The sequence below is a fragment of the Mus musculus genome, chromosome X (assembly GCF_000001635.26).
Source record: "Mus musculus strain C57BL/6J chromosome X, GRCm38.p6 C57BL/6J".
Classification (NCBI taxonomy): domain Eukaryota; kingdom Metazoa; phylum Chordata; class Mammalia; order Rodentia; family Muridae; genus Mus; species Mus musculus.
The window spans coordinates 7,299,996-7,322,051 of NC_000086.7; the positions used below are offsets into that span (position 1 = coordinate 7,299,996).

The 22,056-nt window shown below is 41.1% G+C and overlaps 1 protein-coding gene across 6 annotated transcripts in view; it reads right to left on the reverse strand.

The window, feature by feature from the left end:
- Window positions 1-19,363, reverse strand: part of Clcn5 (chloride channel, voltage-sensitive 5) — a 165,549-nt gene extending 146,186 nt beyond the window's left edge. For 3 of the 6 annotated variants that reach the window (XM_006527562.4, XM_011247445.3, XM_011247442.2), the window contains exons 1-2: window positions 19,111-19,359; window positions 16,664-16,828 (exon numbers count right to left, since the gene is read on the reverse strand). In XM_006527562.4, coding sequence (XP_006527625.1) covers window positions 16,664-16,679 — 16 coding nt within the window. In that variant the 5' untranslated portion in view covers window positions 16,680-16,828; window positions 19,111-19,359. Of the gene's footprint in view, window positions 1-16,663; window positions 16,829-18,388; window positions 18,494-19,110 lie in introns of all 6 variants that reach the window. The other 3 variants (XM_011247443.3, XM_011247444.3, NM_001243762.1) reach the window with 3 other exon arrangements.
- Between the last annotated feature and the right edge of the window lie 2,693 nt (window positions 19,364-22,056).

Genomic DNA, 22,056 nt, shown 5'->3' on the forward strand with positions numbered 1-22,056 from the left:
GAATGCAGCAAGTTGTATACACACACACACACACACACACACACACTTACTTAATTAATTAACTATAATTAAAACAGTACGTGGAAAACTGTAAGAGCTTAGTAACTATTAACTACCACAACAATCATCCATTTTTAAAAAATAGCTAAAAAACAATATGACTTCAAAGTTCATAAAGCAGATTAATGTCAGTTCTAGTTTTTTGTCTCAGTAGTTATCTGTTAAGGCAGGCAGAGCAGCTGAAAGCAATGGAAAAAATTCTTATTTTGCACATTTAAAAATCCAAACTACTAGATAAATAGAGTTTGGGAGTCAGCCCAACAGGTTTTCTTCAAAATGGAAGCTTAGAGCAATGTTATCCAGCTATGTTACATTGTCACTTTACCCTAAAACTTCCTTTAAGCTCCATCCCTATTTGCTGTAATATTTCTCTTTTTAAAGATTTATTATTTAACGTATTTTGTGTATATGAGTGCGCTGACTTCATATATATCTACACATGAGACAAAGACATCAGATCCCATTACAGATAATTCTGAGCCACAGTGTGGTTGCTGGGAATTGAACTCAGGACCTCTGAAAGAGCAGTCAGTGCTCTTAACCACTGAGCCATCTCTCCAGCATCTGCTCTAATATTTCATCTGTGTCAATGGGTGAATAATGTAACTTATATCTACTATGAAATACTTTAGGTTGTTTTCAAGCTTTGTAAAACACAGCAGGTTGAATAATCTTGTCCATATTTACACAATTTCCGAACCCAAGAATATCCAATCTTTTGTCAAACATTATTGTGGTCTTTAGGAGACAAAAAACAAAGATAAAATACAGAAACCAAGGCCAAATATTGAAGGGAAAGAACTATGGCTTTTGGCATCAAAGAGTTTGATGTCTGCCTTCAATCTTGAGTAAATCATTAGCATGGCTGGGCCACTCTGGAGCTGCTGTGTCTCACTTTCTGATAAGATCTATTAAATATGAAAGTAAGTCAAAATAACATTTCATCAAGTCTTGGCTCCCCTGTTTAGCTCTGAAAGTAAGTTTCCTGTGGTTGGGGAATAAATATTGATAATGTTTACAGATAAGTTAATGGTAAATAATCACCATATAACCAGAATATTTAGGGAAACAAGCAAATGGTTCATCTATCCGATTTGTATTGATGCTGCGATGACAGAAATCTAAACAGTCGTCACCCCCCCCCCCAGCTTTCAACTAGGTAGCAAAGCTTAGAACTCTAGGACACTGGCAAAAACAGTAAGGACATCAAGGATCATTACCAAGATCTCCCAAATCTAGGTCCCTCAGCTCTAGCCAATACCGACACTACTATTTATCTACAAAGAATTCTTTGTTGCAGACAGCTGGCCAGTAAAATATAAAATATCTAGTATCTTCCTGGTCTTCTACCTGCTAGTAACACCTCTCCAGTATTGTGAGAACCAAAATGCCTCTAGATGTTGCTAGTGCCCCTAGAGACTAAAACCATCCTTGGCTAAAAACCACTTATAAGTTGTCTACTTCCGCTACCTTCAATTCCTTTGGAATTAAGTTGATACAAGCATCATCAAGTATCAATGTGTCACTAATTTTGACACAGACTCATTATAATAATATATAATATAATGTGCAACTTTCATGGGCAACCTGGGTTATGCAGAGGCAAAGCCTCTTGAGTTAATTTGCATTTAATATATACATAGTGAAATATACTCTTGCAAAATGAATTGACCCATGTATGTTTTTCAAACAAAAATAAATAAAGGTTTTCACACAAGTGATGACTTTTGTAGCTAATATTCGAGAGTAAGATATTTAATTTCTAGGACTTGTGACATGTTTTTTTTTAACATGAGTACACTGGCTTGAACTATTGAACAAAGCTTCCACTATATGATACCTGTCACCCACATCATTCTCCTGCTGCCAAGGACTAAGCCCTGTACTTAGTCACTAATAACCACAAGTTTTAAAAGAAAGCTTACACAGTGGGCTTGACATGCCACCTCTGCATAACTGGCAAGCTTCTGTGCACTTGGCTTAGTTACCTATCCAGTACTGGGACAAACACCAGAGAAGAATGGACTTACACTTAACCCTGGTTCAGCCAATGTATTGTTGGCCCACCGTTTTTAAGCCTGTACACCGTTTTTAAGCACAGTACACACATGGCAGAAGCCGGTGACAGAGGAGGCTACTAACTGCCTGAAAGAAAAAAAAGTGAAAGAAAAAAAAAGTGAAAGAAAAAAAAAGAGGCAAAGCACTCAAAATTGCCTTAAAGGGCATATCTTCAAATTGTGTAACTTCCAATAGATTTGCCTCCTAAGCATTCTACCACCTCCGTACAGAACCATGGGCTGAGAATCAAGCCTTTTAAATTTGTGTGTGTGTGTGTGTGTGTGTGTGTGTGTGTGTGTGTGTGTGTGTGCGTTTTTGTTTTTTGAGACAGGGTTTCTCTGTGTAGCCCTGGCTGTTCTGGAACTCACTCTGTAGACCAGGCTGGCCTCGAACTCAGAAATCCACCTGCCTCTGCCTCCCAAGTGCTGCAATTACAGGCTTGTCCCACCACTGCCCTGCGAGAATCAAGCCTTTAACATATGGGCCTTTGGTGGACATTCCAAATCCCTCCAAAAAAATCAGGATTCCAAAATGTTCCTGAGATGCATCTCTCACATTAATTTTATTATGGACATTTGTGCAGGTGTTTGAACTTCCTCAGACTAGCATTTTCCGGGGAGGGCATTGTCCGCTTCTGAATCTGCCTCGTCCTACATATGCTATCTACTAAAGTCTGACAAATCCAAGGTAGTCACGAGATTAAACTCAGAAAGAATGAAGAAGTTTGCCACACACATATAGTCCAGTTATTCACAGACCCTGTAAGCTTCTGTAACACACATGCCCTCATCCTTTCATTTCATATTGAGACCACAACAACATGGTCAGGTGTTAAAGGCTAGGCTAACAACCCAAACTACAAGACCAGCACAACAGGACTACAATAGGAAGTTTACTTCTGTTAACTGGCCATCACCCTTTTTGTGAGGGAAGCAGTGGAAACAGGATTTTTGGCACTGCGCTCCTAGGAATAAAATGTCACCAAGAGCACAGGATCCATGGTAGCCATGGAGCCATGCTCCACCAGTTCCAATTGCAGAATAAAATGCAACCACTCTATGCCCTACTTCCTGGCCCTTAAATAGTTATTATGAAGATTAAAGATAATCCACATGAACCACTTTAACTTACCCCTGGTAAGTACTCAATAAATGTTAGTTGTTGTTGTTGTTATTCCTCTTTCTTGATGCTTTTTGAGTCAAAATACATTACTGTAGGGTGGGAAATCTAAGCAACATCCATTACTCAGGACAGCCAAGCACAGGTTTCAAGCACACATAACGTCAGCCCACTTATAGCTCACCTGGTCTAAACGGGGGCCAAAAGCTTCTGCAATCACTAGGAAACGTGAGCACTTCCTACCCTTCTTCACTATGCATAACCTCTAGGTCCAGGTTCAAGTTCAACCCCAAACCACTTCTAGAAAGCTCCTCAAGTCCTCTTACTCCCCTAGAAAATCCTCATAAGTTACACAGTTGTTTTATTGGGATTTTGAAACAGGAAATGCAGGCTTGTCTCGAATTTGCTGTATAGCTAAGGATAACCTTGAACTCACGATCCGCCTATCTCCCCAGTTCTAGGATTACAAGATGTACCACCATACCCAGCAACAGTTACACTCTCTTTATGGGCTTTCTATTCCCACCTACAGCCTTAAGTGACTTCATCCTCTTCTTTTTAACATCTATTAAGCTTATCACTCGAGTTTCTAACATCTGCCTCTTACAGAGCTTTGTCAATTACTGGAGGAAAGCATGTCCTCCTTCTTAATCAATTCATCAAAGTTTCTTTCTTATAGTTCATCTCTTGGTTAATATTACAAAAAGAATTAGGGTCATTTAGCACAGGATAACCATTCCTGCATCTGAATGCCCATAATTCAGCAAAGGAATATTCAAATCAAAGGGACATTCAGAGAGACATCCCTTTGATTCCTTTTATCACATGCCACAGTCTTCTTTTGGGGGACATATGGCCCCCTATAAGCCCTGAAAGATTTGAAGATTTAATCAAAATCTTACAAGGTAAATATTAGGCATAAGTTTATATTTACACTCCATCTCAGATCCTTAAGTCAAAGGATCAAGAAATTTTAACTTAAACTTCATGAACAATATTCAAACAAGTTAAACAAGAATGGCAGCTACTATAAAACCAGAGACACTGAAATGAATAGAGGAGAAAGTGGGGGAAAGCCTCAAAGATATGGGCACAGGAAAAAAATTCCTGAATAGAACAGCAATGGCTTGTGCTGTAAGATCAAGAATTGACAAATGGGACCTCATGAAACTGCAAAGCTTCTGTAAGGAAAAAGACACCATCAATAAGACAAAAAGGCCATCAACAGATTGGGAAAGGATCTTTACCTATCCTAAATCAGATAGGGGATTAATATCCAATATATATAAAGAACTCAAGAAGGTGGACTCCAGAAAATCAAATAACCCCATTAAAAATGGGGCTCAGAGCTAAACAAAGAATTCTCACCTGAGGAATACCGGATGGCTGAGAAGCACCTGATAAAATGTTCAACATCCTTAATCATCAGGAAAATGCAAATCAAAACAACCCTGAGATTCCACCTCACACCAGTCAGAATGGCTAAGATCAAAAATTCATGTGACAGCAGATGCACCTCCATTGCTCCATAATAGCCAGAAGCTGGAAAGAACCCAGATGTCTCTCAACACAGAGGAATGGATACAAAAAATGTGGTATATTTACACAATGGAGTACTACTCAGCTATTAAAAACAATGGATTTATGAAATTCCTGGACAAATGGATGTATCTGGAGGATATCATCCTTAGTGAGGTAACCCGATCACAAAAGAAGTCATTAGATATGCACTCACTGATAAGTGGATATTAGCCCAGAAACATAAAACACCCAAGATACAATTCGCAAAACACAAGAAAATCAAGAAGAGGGAAGACCAACATGTGGATACTTCATTCCTCCTTAGAATAGGGAACAAAATACCCATGAAAGGAGTTACAGAAACAAAGTTTGGAGCTAAGACGAAAGGATGGACTATCCAGAGACTACTCCACCCAGGGATCCATCCCATAATCAGCCACCAAACCCAGACACTATTGCACATGCCAGCAAGATTTTGATGAAGTGTCTGGCAAATACAGAAGTGGATGTTCACAGTCATCTATAAGATGGAACACAGGGCTCCCAATGGAGGAGCTAGAGAAAGCACCCAAGGAGCTAAAGGGGTCTGCAACCCTATAGGTGGAACAACAATATGAACTACCCAGTACTCCCCAGAGCTTGTGACTCTAGCTGCATATGTAGCAGAAGATGGCCTAGTCGGCCATCACTGCGAAGAGAGGCCCCTTGGTATTGCAAACTTTATATGCCTCAGTACAGGGGAATGCCAGGGCCAAGAAGTGGGAGTGAGTGGGTAGGGGAGCAGGGTGGGGGGAGGGTATAGGAAACTTTCAGGATAGCATTTGAAATTTGAAATGTATATAAAGAAAATATCTAATAAAAAATGTGCTTAAAAAAAAAAGGAATGGCAGCTACTACAGACATTGACACATTCAACTTTTAACTTTGATCGGGAATACATTTACTATGCTCCTTACATATTAAAACACCCAGATATCAAAGTAGTGCTATAATTACAATGATTTCATTTTTAAAGGCTAATAAAAAACATAATCTCAACAATGTATTCTTACCTTTTTTTTCTAAGCTTTTCTAGAGGCCATTAGTTTTTGGACGTAGCTTCCTGTGCCTCAAAGTAACCTCGTAGCTCAACCAATTCACCAGTTTCAGGCATAGTTTTCATGTAAACTTTGTTATTCAAAGATATAGCAGATATGAGTGTTGTTAAATCAAGTAGTAAATACACACCGAGAGAAAACTGAAAATCCCTAACCCTGTCACTTCTAATTCAAGGGAACTTGGAACTGCTGCTTCTGCAATATTGTGCACATTTCCTAAGCATGCATGCACATACACACGTACATGCTAAGAGGACTGGAGGTGTGCACAGCTCAGTAGTAAAGTGCTTGTCTAGCATGTGCAAGGCCCTGGGTTCTATTCCCAACAGAAGAGAAGGGAGGAAGGAAGTGAGAAGAATGGAAGGGAGACTTAGAAAGCCCTATCTCATAATACTCCCTCTCTTTCAGTTGTCCAAATAGGGTCCTATAATTCAGTGTTCTACATCTTTTTCCCCACTTAAAATGTATCATAAGCCAGGCACGGTGTTGTACACTTACAATCCCAGCACTTGAGAAGCTGAAGTAGGAAGATTAAGACTTGACTACATGAAGCCCTCTCTCTTTAAAAAAAAAATGTATCTTGGTTATCATTCCCTATCACTATATATAGATATGCTGTGCCCCTTTTAATTAAATGAACAGCTCCCATAGTATGTATGTATGTGTGTGTGTGTATATATATATATATATATATATATACACTTATTATTATTAGTGTGTATATATATATACTTATTATTATATCACTTATTATTGCAAGGATGTTGGTTACTTCATTATGTGCATATATATATATATATATATATATATATATATATATATACCACAATTAATATAGCTGGCAATAATGAAGTAACCAACATCCTTGCAATAATAAGTGATGTTCCTGCAGTTCCTCTTTAAAACAGATTCACTGAGCCAAAAGGTACTCACAGTTTACATTTTCAGAATGACTTCCAAGCCAATGGAGTCTAACTATTTATACTGTCCGCAAATGTGCACGGGGGGGGGGGGGGGGGGGGGGGGCCCCGGGGGGGGGGGTGTTAAGTCAACTCTCAGGTCTGAAATTCCTGAAGCAGAAATGGGGAAAGCAGATTATTTAGCACAATAATAGCAAACTAACGACCATTTGCTTACATTGGTTAACAATTCTTTTAACAGTTTACAAACCAACTATTGTTGTGGCAGGTACACCCTGCTGTGATTTGCCCTGCCTCCACCCAAATGCAAATTCATGGGATGCGATTCCTCAGTACTAATCCAGCTCTTCAATGATGGGTTTTCTTTTCTTTCTTTCTTTGAAACAGTGTTTCTCTGTATAGCCCTGGCTGTCCTGGAACTCACTTTGTAGACCAGGCTGGCCTCGAACTCAGAAATCCGCCTGCCTCTGCCTCCCAAGTGCTGGGATTAAAGGCATGTGCCGCTACCACCACCACCTGGCTTTTGTTTTTGATTCAAAGATTTAGTGGGTAGATTCAGAGTAGATGAAAAAACTCCTAAGGCCCCTGGCAACAGTACCCATAATTGTCTCTAACACCAGGAATGCATGCTACATAGTAGTGTGACACAGTGTACTTCCCACTCACCCGTGATGAGTTATAACAGCATTAGAGGAGACAGATTTTGAATATGTAAGAACTTAATATATCCAAATACTTATGGCATGGGATGACCTAATTAAGACATTTTGCTAATATAACAGAGAATTAGGTTTCCTAGTGACCCTAAATGTCTATCAGCATCCCTGGATAGAATATAATGGATGACAGGAGAGAGTAACACTGGTTGCTTCTCGCTTAAGAAAACACCTTAGCATGCCTTATGTCATTTCATTACCATGGTACTCTGACAGAAAGGCCAAGCAACTATTACTCATTAAAGGTAGATTCTGTGAGCAAATCAGTGGATGGTACCTGTCCTAAATGCTCTCTGTCTTGGTAAGAGAAGTACTAGAAAAATAAAGCCAGTGCCCTTTAGGGCTACGCACTAGAGTACATAACACACCCAAAGAATCAAAAGGCTGGTTTTACCAAAGAACAAGTAGGTGGGAAAGCTGATAACTAAACGAAAGGAGAACTCAGAGTCAGAGTCTCGCCTACCTGAAGTAACTACTTCACCTCTACAGGATGGTCCCTACCTTGGAATACTTTCTAATCGCTCTAGGATGTGATTTCCATGTTACGTCTCATGGAAGTAGTCAGGACAGAAATCCTAAATAAATACAATAGAATGCCACTTAATGCCAGACAGGTTGTTCGTTGTTGTTGTTGTTGTTGAAAAGCATCAAAATATGCTTCATCAATATATTACAAAGATAATTAGCTCACACTATATTAGCTACTCAATACAATCTTTAGTCTTACCTCAAGTCTATAAATAACTGGGGTATGAACAGAAGGTAGGAAAAAGAATCTGCCATTTGCTGCCACCCAAAGCAAAACATTGAGGTCCTGCCTTGCCCTACCCATGACACACAGCAGCATTGCATGAAACAGGAAGTGCTGAATCATAATTCTGGCTAAAACCTAAGAACCACAACTTATCTCAAAATGATAGCATACTAACAACCCCACCCCCACCCCAAAAAATCCCAGAAACCTCATGACGAGAATTTTTTCTCAGAGCTAAAGGAAAACGCTCCACAGTAGCAGTAAGACACAGTAAGGAAAGATAAACATTTGGCAGATATCCCAGCTTGGTAGTACATGTGGGCATGCAATCCCAATGACTCAGGAGGCTGAGGGAGGGAAACCAAAAGTTCAAGCCCTGCTTAGGCAAGTGAATGAGACCTTGCCTCAAAATGAAAATAAAATGTAAACGTTCTGGAGATAGAGCTCGGGGGTAGGGGGCTAGAGTACTTGCATAGCGTGTCTAATGCCCTAGATTCAATCCCACCCCACCACCATACACACACACACACACACACACACACACACACACACACACACACGCACGTTAGCACAGCCTCAAATGCAGACAACACAGTAATATAGGGATAAATAGACAAGACAAAAAGGGGAGTCATTATCAGGAGCCCCAGGACTGGGCTGTAGGTACTCTGTGACAACTGTGTGGCCTTGAGTAACTCACTAGGTCTCAGCTGCTTCCTTTGCAAGATTAAACATTTGAATTGGATAACACGAAAGATCACTTTCCTGAATAATAGTGCCCCTTCAATACCCTTCAATAGGTATTTCTTGTCCTACAGCTACTGACAATTCTATGGTTAACTCAATCACATCTACAATTACATGGAGTAAATATTATCGTTCATAAATACATACTGTATATTATATATAATATATATCTTTTGCATACTAGTAGCGTTTGTGACTTCTGAACAATATTCAGGCAATGGTGAAAGGGCTATAAATGTATATTAACTCATTCAATCCTTCCAGTCACCCTTTAACAGTTGTTACACCGATAGACTAATTAGTAGCTATTTTTACTGACCCCATTTTATAGGTGATGAAGGTGAGGCACTTAAGATTAAATAACTTGCTCAAAGCTAACAGCTAACAGTGACAGAGCCAGGACAAAAGCCAAGTGACTGTCTCCCTAAGACTATATTTGACCCACAATGAAACAACTTAGTCTTTTGAAAAGGAGGTAATTTTAGTGGGTTCAAATCCAGTCATATCAGATACCAGGCCCTGGGTTTCCTCCACAGCTGTGTGCTTGGGAAAGAACCTTAGATGGTAATAACATTTCTGAAAAGGTGTTTTCCTTTACTTCTGCTTCAATCCTTGCCATCAAAATTCATTCCCCATTCATTTTGAGCCCTCTGAGGAATTGGAGAAAAGTGAGAAAGCGAGACAAAATGCCTTTGTTTACTTATTTTTATTATATTTATAACTTCTTTGTATTTTTTAATTGACAACTTAATTCTTGAGCGCCTGCCACAGGGAGGCACCGTGCCAGACAGAGAGGGAAATGGGGTGGATGCTGCTTCGTTGCTACTACCATAAAAACCTGACTCTGAGAGTCAAAAGGATGCTCCTATTTTGGTCAAGTCGGGAGCAGATGGGTTTTTCTAGGTAATAATGGTCCAATTAGCAAGCCAGACTATCCAGATTTCACAGCAAACCTCTGCAATCAACTCCTGAACTACTTTCTAACACTCCATCTTGGCCTACCATTGTGTTAGCCAAATCACTAGAGTATTGGAATACTTACAAATACACTATGATGAGAAAGAAAAGAAAAACCTACAAGGTCTAAATTTCTAGTTTTCGAATTTGAGGCCTGCAGACTGGTTTCCCATTGCAACTATGAATTCTAGTACAATCTGCTTTCTTTTCACACATGTAATTTTCATCAGATGCTCTGTCATTTCCCATGTTGCTTTGCACAGTCACTTTGTCCCCACTTTCACTCTCCCAGGAGATTATTTTTTTAATCAATTGTAGAGGCAGCCAAAAATTAAGTGTCCTTGTGGAAGTGTTAATAGCAAAAAGCCTGCTCTAAGCAAACAGTCTGGGGCCTGGTTTCTTTTTGCTTCTTAGTCAGAGGTATGATGGGACACATAACTGAGGCAGACACCCAATTGTGTGCTACTTGTTTTAGGCATTCTTTGGAAGTCCACAGTCTTTTCTGTCTCCTTTCCAAATTACTTGTTCGCTGCTTTTAAAAGCAATACACGCCGCTTGTACAAAATCTGAAAAATAAGCTAATGTATCAAAGACAGCGAAAACCGTAAGCTCAGCCTAGCACTTGGAGCAAGGCACTGTCTTTGGAGCATTTCTTCTAGTGTGGATTTCTCTCCTAAGCATTTACCACATCAGTCTTGATATTTTTTTAGACAAGTTTTGCTTTGTAGCCTAGGATAGCCTAGAATTCTTATTTCTCCTGCTTCAACCACCCAAGTACTGGAATCACAACAACAGGCCATTAGTCTTCATTTTTTATGGCCAAATACAATACTATATAGACCTGCCATAATTTATATGCATTGCCCATTATTGAAACTATATCTAGTTTTTGTACTATAAATATCATAAGGTAAAAATGTGCGTATGTGTGTGTATATACTTCCTTCAGAAATTAAGTTTTATTAATTAACAAGAAATCCATGTAATAAAGTAAATTTATAATTTATTTTGTTTTGTGTTTGAGACAGGATTTCACAGCGTAACCCAGGTGCTCCTCTTGCCTCAGCCTTCTGAGTACTAAGACTGTAGACATGTGCATCTCAGAATCTTTAATTTAATACTGTTTTTGCAGTGCTGGGGATAGATCCTAGGACGCTGAATATGCTGAACATGCATTCTACTAATGAGCTACACCTATTAAATAATTTTCTATGTATCCTTGCAGATGATTCTTGTCTGGTTTTGTTGTTTTGAAATAGTGCCTCACACTATAGCCCAGGCCATGTGGTATAGCTCAGGCTGTCTTTGAAATCAGGACAATCCTCCTGCCTCATCCTCCAAAGTGCTGGGATTATAGAACTGTATTACTATGCCTGGCTTTCCTTTCAGACTTTTGTTGGTATTATGCATTTGTGGACATAAAAACATACATGAAAGTGGTATCTCACTATTAATAATTTAAAATCATAACAATAATAGTTACTACTCTACATTGAGCCCATATATGAAACAGTAACTTTCCCTACTTCATCCTTTCAACCACTACTTAGTGATTCGCAAATTTGATTGTACATTAAAATCATGAGGGTATGGGGGGCTTTAAAAATACTAATTAATTTCCACCCACTCCAAGAAAATCATTTTTTTAAAAAGATATCGTCTCACTATGTGGCCTTGACTGGCCTAGAAGTCACTAGTGTAGACCAGCTGGCTTTGAACTCATAGATATCTGCCTCTCAAATCTCAGGATTAAAGGCATATGACACAACACCTGGAGAGAATCAGATTAAATTGGTCTGAATTTATTTTATTTTATTTTATTTTATTTTATTTTATGTGTATGGCTATTTTGCCCACATGTTCACCTTTGTACCACCGTGCCCTCAGAAGCCAGAAAAGAGTGTCAAATTCCTACGGGGCTAGAGTTAAAGATGGCTGTGAGCCACCATGTGGGTGCTGGGAATCAACCTCAGGTCCTCTGGAAGATCAACCTGTGCTCTCAACTGCTGAGCCAGCCCCATCTCTCCAGCCCCAGTTTCAAGGTTTTTTTTTTTTAATCCACAATACTGATGAGCACAGGAGTTGGGAACTATTAGGCTAGCAACTATCTTATCATTTAATATATTAGCGAGGGTGGAGCTGAGAAATACTAATACACACAATGAACCAGACTTTTAACTATTAATCATTTGAAATCTGCTTTTCTCCTCATGTAACACTATATCATAAATCAATTTCTAAGCCAATAAGTAGGGCACTATCACTTTTAGAAACTACAGTATTCCACTGTATGACTGTAATAGAATACAAATGTCACCAATTTTCCAAACACTGAAAATGCTACAGTTAATATATTCATTCATATATCCTTGGAGCACCATCTTTAATTCTTTCCTTAGGATAAATTAATATGTATTAAACTACTCTCCAGGGGGAGGCAGGCAGATCTCTGAGTTTGAGCCCAGCCTGGCCCATAGAGCGAGTTCTAGAACAGCTGGGGCTACACAGAGAAACCCTGTCTCTAGAAGACACACACACACACACACACACACACACACACAGAGAGAGAGAGAGAGAGAGAGAGAGAGAGAAGAAAATAACTACCTACTCACCCACTCAAACTATAAACATTTTAAAAGTATTTCTCCGTTGACATTTTCAGGAGACGTGTGTGAGAACAGCTGCTTCCTCATATTTTTTACCAACTCTGAGTTCTGCCATTCTTTTTTTTTTAATCTTTGCAAAATTATACTGGAGAAAATTGTATGCTATTCTAATTCCCCTTTCTTTCACAACAACGGAGAGTACGCTTTTCGTGTTTACTGGTCACTTGAATTTCTCTGTTTATATGTTTCTCTGTGCAGATTTCCCTCCCAGTCACTGTGTGCCTTTCTAGCAAAATAGTCACGTGCTTTTTCTTCCTGTGTTAAATGCAATGGACTGCATGCAATTCTTCCTAGTTTTCTCATTAACTTTATTTGTGGTATGTGCAGAAGTTTTAAATTATTACATAATTAGTGATATTAATCTTTTTCTTTATTATGTCTACCTTTGCTATTAAGCATATAAATATCTACTTCGAGATTATGTCATTCCCTAGTTTTCAGTTCTTTCATCATTTCACTCTCATTTAATGTTGAATTACTTAGTGAAGCAGTTCTCAAACAAGATTAGACATCAGAATTGTTCACAAGGCTCCTTTAAATGCTGAAGTCTTAGGAATGAATTCCAATGGGGGGGGGCTGAGACCTGAGCAGAAATATGTTTTAAAGCACAGAAAATTTTGCTAGCCTCCCTCCTTTAGTACTAAAACTATTTTAATCCTTCTAAATGTATGTAGATATGTATTTTTTCAAAATTACTTCAGCAAGTTTGTTAAATAAACTATTTTACTAATTTGAAATGTTACCTTTATCCTAGTTGGTAAATTCCAGGAGCTCAGAGTCTGTAGCTGTTTTCCTAGACTACTGCATCTGCGGGGCCTAGTAGTATCCAGTATATAACTTGGGTTCAGTAAAGTTATAAATAATGAACTCGAGTCTCCTTTTAACTTCAAACTAACACGTCTCCTCTTTGGTGTTTTCTCAATCATTAGAGCAAACCCCCTGATGTTTTTAACACTGACTTTCAGTTATCAGAAATATGAATGCACCCTCTGCATATTGTGTTTAAAGTAGCCAGACTATGCATTATCACCCCATTGAGTGAGCTCAAAATAATACCGTTGGCCATGTCGAAGAGGTGCATGATTTCTGATCAGATGTTCCATTAAGAATTAGTCAACAATGATCCAAAAAAGGGGAAGGTTTGAGATTTTTAGCTCTTGAGATTTCCCAACTAATTGCCTCAAGAAATGAGTGCAAAAGCTTCCTTGAACTGAGGACAGATTCCCTCTTCCGTAAACCCATGAAAAGAACATAACAGAGAATCCCAAGACTGATTTCAAATCCTCTCATTCCGCTCAAGTAATACCTATCTGATCTTGGACATTCTGGACTCTACAATGGAGTTTCTTGTTTCCTAAGACTATCCTCAGATCTAAATCTCTACCTGAAGAGCCAAACAGACTATTATCTTGCTAGGCTTCCAGAGACAACCTGAAATGACATCTTCAGAATAAGGCTCCAGTCCCATCCAAACTAAAGTAAAACAATAGTACTATCAGGTGACAGCAGTAGTAGGAATAGCTATTACTAAATTATGAATACATTTACACACTAAATTACATTCTAAGTGTCTCATGATTAGATTATGGGTGTACAGTTGTATAGTATCAAGTTTAACTCAAACCATCTTCACAACCGTATATACTAAGTTCTATTCTCATGCTCATTTACAAAGGAGGTCAATGAATCACAGAGGGCTCAAATAAATTGCCCAAAGCCTCACAGCTCTCAAGCCATTAAGCCAATAGTTCGATCCAGATTCACGTGGCTAACTTTGGAACTATCATTTCCCCTTTAAAAGTTGCCCCCAAACAGCCACTAAACTGCAGTGATCCTAAATGCTAAATTATGTAGAACCCTTCCCTCTCAACAATCAAAAAAATGAGATTTCAGTCCATTTTAAAGTTAAGCAGATCATGTTGCAGAGCCTCAGCTCTTAAGAAATGTTGCTAAGAAAATATGACATTTCATTTATTAATAATTATTAATCATTAAACATGACAACACTATCAGAACAACTGGAGTGGAAAACTACAAACTCACACACATCACCAGAAACAAAAGCAGTCCCCACTTGCACACACTCTGGACTGGATACTTTTTCAAAAAATGCCTTTGAAACATCAACCTGACAGCCCAAAGGAATCAAAAGGAGCTAAGGAGGTCAAAAGTTTAGTACACCAGCAGCTAGCCTCCCCTCCAGCCACCTCTCATGTTTCCCATGTTGGAGAAGGGCACTGTAGCTTCCACACCCAAGCTGGCCGTCAGTCCAGGGTCAGCTCTTCAGGCCCGTCTTGCAGCATGCAGGAACTCACCATACGCTTTCCAAGCGCACTCCCCTTGCTTCTCTTCTCAGACCCTCACTACCTTTCCCCTAAACCTCTACTTGAGAAAGCATCTCAATGAGTGCAGCCTTCTCCTGTCTCCAGCACCCCCTCAGCTCAGCACTGCTGCCAAAGGGAATCTTTCTCAAACCAAATCTGTTTCTGTCACTTCCCTGTTTAGAATCTTTGTCTCCAGGAGAGAGTATAAAAAGCCTTCCTAGAACATACAAGGTTCTTTATTTTCTGGCCTCCGACTCCTTTCCTTGATTCATCTCACACCAGGCAAACAAAGCAAGCTGGAAGTTCCTGAACAGTGCCGCTCTGTCTGCCTCGAACGCGATTCTCTCACGTAGCCATATGGCCACCTCCTACTCAGTTTTAGAGCAACTCAAACCGCAAAGTTCGCCATGCTTTTTCTCTAGGCTTGCATCTCACTTTACACCTTCCCTATGGTAATACTCCCTGGGGCCCAGCTTATTCCTAAGTCTGCCTTTCCCAGATCAGGAGGAAGCCAAGCTTCTGCGCTTTCCTCCTGTCTCTAGTCTGCTTGGTGAAGGAAAAGAACGTCTTAGGATTTAACCGCGCGCGCGCGCACACACACACACACACACACACACACACACACACACGTGCACACACCACATGCCACAGATGAGGAGGTCAGAGGGCAATTTGTGAGAATCTGTTGTCTCCTTCCATCATATATGGATCTCAGGGACAGAACTCAAGTTGTCTGCCTTGGTGGCAAACACCTCTACCCACTGAGCCACCTCACTGTTTGTGAGAAATACCCATCAAATCCAGCATCCAAGCCAAATCTCCTTTCAAAACACATCTTTAAACTGACAATCCATGTATGTCAAAGCTGTTTGTTACATTTGGGTATGTGCATGTTTTAAATCACAAACCCAAGAGAACATTTTTAAAAGGCTCATGAACCTCACAGACAAATCTAGCTTCTGGCCATTCACAGATATTGAAGCTATCTTTTTTAAACTCTGTTTCGTGTAAGCAGTCCTGAACCTTTTGTGGGTCACAGACATAGTTCGGTAGTTTTTGTCAATCATTTCTTAAACCCGCATTTCTTCTGTAGTCATCATAAGATGCTAATGAAAATTCTGATCATCCTGGAGACTGATGTCCAACCTCACTAAAAATAACAACTTTGCATGAGATAGAAACTCGCAACAAGAGATATAATTTATCACCTAAAATATTGTTGAGCTTGGCTCTTGGGTACGTTATAACATGAAAATGAGCATCTTCCTTCTAGCGCCAATATAAATATACACATAAGATTCAATGAGCTATTCAATGCCACGCCCCGCTCCCGCCCCCGCCCCGCCCACAAAAGTCTTCATTGACAAGAGGAAGCTTGAGAGGCAGCAAAGTGTGTCTCCCCCGATTTCCAAGAATCTTACAAAATGAATTTGATTGAAACAAATGAAAACCACAAATAGGGGGGAAATGGATCATCCCCTCACAAATAATCCCCAGAAATACATATTTAATTGAAGGAAATTCTTCTCAATGCTTCCCACTAACATCCACTTGAGAATCATTTGAATATTCTAGCTTCTCTTAAATGAATGTGCACCACCCTGGTAAAGAAAGGGTTAAATTAAAGAAACAGCTGCCTGGCAGCTACTGGCACTGGGGGTGGGGTGGGGGTGGAAGACAGCAGGAGGAAAAACCAGTTAGAGGAATAAGTGTTAATTTCTTACCCTGCCACATGGCCATCTTGTACCTATCTTCTCCCACACTGGGGTCACAGGCTCAGAGCTTTCCAGTGCTCCCCCCCCCAAGTTTTGGAGGGGGACTTAAAGGAGGGTATAGATGGAGATGCAAGTGTGTGATTCTGCTTTCTGCAAGATTCTAAGGCCCCAAACCTGAAAATAAAACAGAAGAATAAAAATTGCAAGAGAACAATTTCAAATTCTTGAAACTGAGCCCCTGCCCCCGCAACCTCTCTTTCAAAGACAGCATACATAAGCAGCGTCAAGTTTCCCCCCTTCGCAGCAGTGAGGTATTGCTGGTGAGAGAGTGGAGCTCTACCATCAGTTAACACTGTCATTCACTACTGTAGGATCCTGTGTGAATCACTGGGGTTGGAGCTGTAAATGGGGCTGGACACTCATCCTGGGTTGAGTAAAGGGTTGGTTGAGGTGAATTGTGATAGCCTATCTTAAAGTTCCACACTCCGGTGCATGAATTCTTCCTCTGTCCATAAAGGTGCAGTGTTACATGAACACCTCAGTAGAAAACACAGAAGACTCTGTGAATAAAGTATTAAAATAAACCTTACAGACAAAAAAGGGAGCGTAATAAAAAGTAAGAAGCGATGATACCAGTTTGGGGAGGGGGGGACTGGCTCTTCCGTTCCACTTTATTTTATACTTTCCTCGTTTTGCAAAATTCCTATCGTGAACATATTCTATTGTTTGTATAATGAGGGAATGAGTCAAGGACAAAGAAAAACATAAAACTAGAATATTAATATTAATACAATCAAAGTAAGTTAGCTAACTCCCAGAGATGCATTTTCAAACCCAAAGCTGTTGAGAAGGCTCCTCAGTTAAAAAGAGCTTGGCGCTCAAGGCTGACTTCAATCCCAAGAATTCCAGTAAAGATGGGAAGAAAGAAGTGACTATATAAAGCTAAGCTCCCACCCATGAGCATGCGTGCGCGCACACACACACACACACACACACACACATACACACACACACACACACAACGGTATTGATCAATTTGGAATTTTTAAATTCAGTCTCAAAACAATAGTTTCCAGTTATATGACAGGAGTTAGAAAGCAAAGGAAAAATTAACGGGTGTGATTACCAGTTTGGGAGGGGGTGTCTTAGTTTGGTTTGGAAGTTTCATATATTAAGCACCCAGTACATTTAAACAAGTTTTTTAATAATTTATTTCCCTCATTGGGCATAAAAGCTAATTTGTATTTTTTTCCAGAAAGGCCCTCACCTTTTTGTCCTGAGGTGAATTCCTACTTCCATTGATTTTTACATAACCAACGTGTGCAACTCTGAAGTGGGAAAGCTAAAGCCCAAACGCTTAAGGCTAATACTAGTTGGAGAATAGTGTTGGCCCTCTTTAATGACCTCTTTTTCTTTAAAGAACAAAAAGGGTTCGTGTGTGCGCCAGTCCTCAAAACTCCAACAAAGACTGGGCTTTGGATGAGGAGAGGCTCCTGAAATCCAAGAAAAAGAGAGCTTAAACTCTAAGGATGAATTCACCAGGGAAAAGTGCTCCAATGAGTTTACCTGGAACATGGCTCAGTTTAAGTCGACTCCCCATCCCCCTCCTATTTTACTGTTAAGAAGTACTTACTGATCAGCACGTCGTGGAACAAGGGGAAATTTAACAGCTCTGAAATTCAACCCGGGAAATTACTAATACATTTATGAAGTATGTGTAAAGGGGAGTCTCACTGGTTTTTAATGCTTCACCTTCTGGCTTTCCCCTCATTTACTCGGCGCAGCTTCCACTGACGTTATCACAGGGCCACCCGTCCAACTTCAGTCAACTGATTTGTTCTGAAACGTTCATAAAGGTAAAAAGCACGTCAAAGTTAAGCTAAAGCTAAAGCTTTCTTTCCATTACTTGGAAAGGAGCTGGAGCGCGGGGCTCCAACCTCTGGAAGCAGCAGCTTAAGCGCATTGGGCGGCAAAGGGCGAAAACGCACACCAACTTCTTCGCCCAGACCGTCTGGACTGCACTTCGCTAAGAAGCCCTAGAAACCTGTGGCGGGTCCAAAGCAGGAGCAAGCCGAACCTGGCCTCGGCTGCGCTTTCCCAGCGAACGCCGCCCCAGCCCTGTCCTCTGGAGAAGCGACGCGGGCAGCCAAGCTCCCCGCTTTCAAAGCTGGGTGGGCTTGGCGCCGCTTGGCAAGGAAACTTCGATCGGCAGCCTGGGGACCCTGCTCCCCAGAACAGGGCTGGGCTGCCGAGGAGATGCCGCCCCGCTCTGGCAGGAACCAGGCTGTCCACCACCTCCTTCAGTGGCGGCCGGGCAGAGGGAACGCCAGCTCCGGGGACCGCGGTGGCAGGCGAGCGTTCTTCCCTGCTCGCCGTACCGGGGGGCTCCTCGGGTGGGCCGGCGGCCGGTGAGCCGGGAAGGACCTGTTGGGGAAGGGAAGCCCATTTGCCTTTACCTGTCACCGAGGTCCGGCGCGGCGGAGCCCGTGTCCACCGGCGGTGGGCAGCGCGCTCAGTCGGCTCTGGCGTTCCACACGGCGAGTAGAGCTAGCGCCCCACGTAGCCGGCAGAGCTTCATTCACACAGCCCAGCCGGGAGGAGGGGGAGCGGAGCGGGAGCGAGGCTCATGTGACAGGCGCCTTGGAGTATTAGCTCTGCCAAGACGGCGTCTGCGCATGCGCGCCACGGAGGGCCCGCTCCAGGCACCTCGGGCCGGCCAGGGGGGAAAGCGCCACCGAGAAGCAGCAGCTGGGAGGAGCTTCGGCATGCGCAACCGCAATAGGGTAGTCGGGCTTGCAGCCATATTTAATGAGGACTGGGCGGATCCAACCCAAATGCGGGGCGTGTCAGTTGCATTTGGGGGAAAAAAAAAGCAATGCTCCCTTCGGTTTCATTGTTTGCAGATTGCCTACCTTGGTTTTGCTTTTGTCTTTAGAACAAACTGTTTATCCTGAGTATCTTGCCCACAGCGGACATCAGACCACAAATTTAAGCCTCCCTTATGCCAGGCATTGTTCTGGCTAATATACTTTATTCGTTTCATTTAATGCTCACAAGAACTCATGAAGAGTGTGTCATTATCCGTTTTCCCTCATAAAAATACAGAGGCTCAGAAAGGTTACATAGCTTTTCCAATCTCACACTGTAGTAGCAATAAGAATAGTGATCAAATACAGTAGTGCTTGCAGGGGCCAATTTAATCCAACACAGGGAAATCTATACTGCAGTTACTTATAGGTATTATTGCCAATTTAATCATTGTCAAGCGAAAACTCAAGGTGACATATACTTCTAATCCCGATTCTTTGAGGTTGAAGGCAGGAGAATCGATGCGAGGTCATCCTAGGCTATATTGTAAGTTTGAAGGCAGGATGCTGTCTCAAAAACAGACAAACAAAACACAAAATAAAGCTCAGATTCCAACTGAGGTCTCTCTGTCTCCAAAGCCATTCCGAATAATTAGAAGAACTATCCTATCCTTGTGAGGAATGAACAGGTTATACAAATGGAGTGCAGCTATTAATTTATTGCAAGAACTAAGATTGGAATCCACATCATCAACACAAGTAATCTACCTAGAAGCCAAGTATTCAAATTCAAAATCCACTGTAGTAAATAGTATTTTTTTTTCTTGCAACAGGGACTCACTATTTAGCCTTGGATGCCTGAAACTCACCATGTAAACTAAACTGGCCTTGGGATCACAGATACTCAGCTGCTTCTGCCTCCCAAGCGCTGGGATTGTAGACCTGTGCCACACCCGTAGACTTTTTTTTTCTTTGAGAAGTTTATACAAGTATACAATAAACTATAATCTTATACGCTTCCATTTGCTCCCTCCAATTCTCCCCAAGAAATCCATATTTCCCCCAACACCTCCCCTCATAATTTCAAATTTCTTGTGTTAGTAACCCAATAAATCCAGTTAGTGCTGCCCATATTTGCAAGAGTGTGGGACCATTCGACAGACCAGGAAAAACCTACCAGAGGTCACACCCTCAAAGAAGAGCAATTCTCTCTCCCCAGGTGGGAAGCTATCAACTACCAATGGAATCTCAGTAAGAAATAGAGTCTGGATATCACCTCTCCCATCTCTGTAGGAATGTTGGTGGCTTGGTCTTGTTCAGGAGTCAGTGACCTTGTGGACAAAGGACAGTCTTTTACAGCACTCCTGTGCATCCTCCAGCTCCTGCATTCTTTCAATCTCCTCTTCTAAGATGGCCCTTAGGCCTAATTGGGGGTGGGGGTAGGGTTGAGAATTCTGTCATTTAGACTTCGGGCTGAGCACTCAGTCTCTTCTCAGAACTTTGGCCAGTTGTGAGTTTCTGTGTTTCATGGCAAAAAGAAGCTCCTCAGACCAAAGTTGAGAACAGCCCAGATCTATAGCTATAGACACTAATATTTGGAAGGCAATCATTTAGCTAAATTAAAATAGCAGGTTCTACCCAAGGAGTGACCCAGACATGGAGTTACAGTATCAGGCATAAAATTCTCTCCTGTGATAAAGGTTTCAATCAGAAAGTGGCCATCAACATGCCACTATTACACCAGTAGGCACATCTTGCCTGGCAGATCAGCAATGTTAACACAAGGGAGCAAAATTCAGTAAGGCCATGTATGCTCAGTGAATTTTGAATGCCTACTTTGGATAAGTTAAGGGTTTGGAAATATAAAACCTGTATCTGAGCCCAAGCCATGCAAAGCTTCCAGAGATAAAGCTATAATCAAACACAATGAAGTTTTGGGCTTATTTTAATACAAAACCTAACAGGAAAAAAAATGGTCATCTCACAGAGAAAAAAGATAGGGTCATGGGAGAAGACTAAACGTTAGATGAATTTCAAAAGAAGCCATGCTTCCATAAGCTCAAACCCTGATCATCACTGTGTGGATCTGGACTGTGGAGTGAATCCAGAGCTCTGCATTCTTGGGAACCCTGGAGTAGATATGAAATGTTGGATCCAGGTAGGCCTTTATCTAAAGCTCTATACCTGAGCCCCAAATCAAAGCTGCTTCTGTGTGCCAGCTTCGTTTATGCCCTCCACACACATGGGGTGATTTAGTGATGACAATACTAGTGGGTGATAACAAGTGGCAGGCAGCAAGATGCTGCTAGCTTATGACTGAAAAGGACAAAGGGGGTTTTTTAAACCACCATGGTCACCTACACTCCAGCCTATTACTACATACCACACTACAGTATCGAAGCATAGAGGTTGTGTGTGGTGTGAATGGAAAGGAACCGAGGCTAAATTAGAAGGACTGGGAATGCTGGACAGATATTCCTACTTGATTCAGAAACAAATGGGGGAAGAATTGAGGAAGTTTGCTTTGATGTGTGATGTGCGAGCACACACCACACACACACACATGATTTGTGCATGGTAAATATGCACTTTACT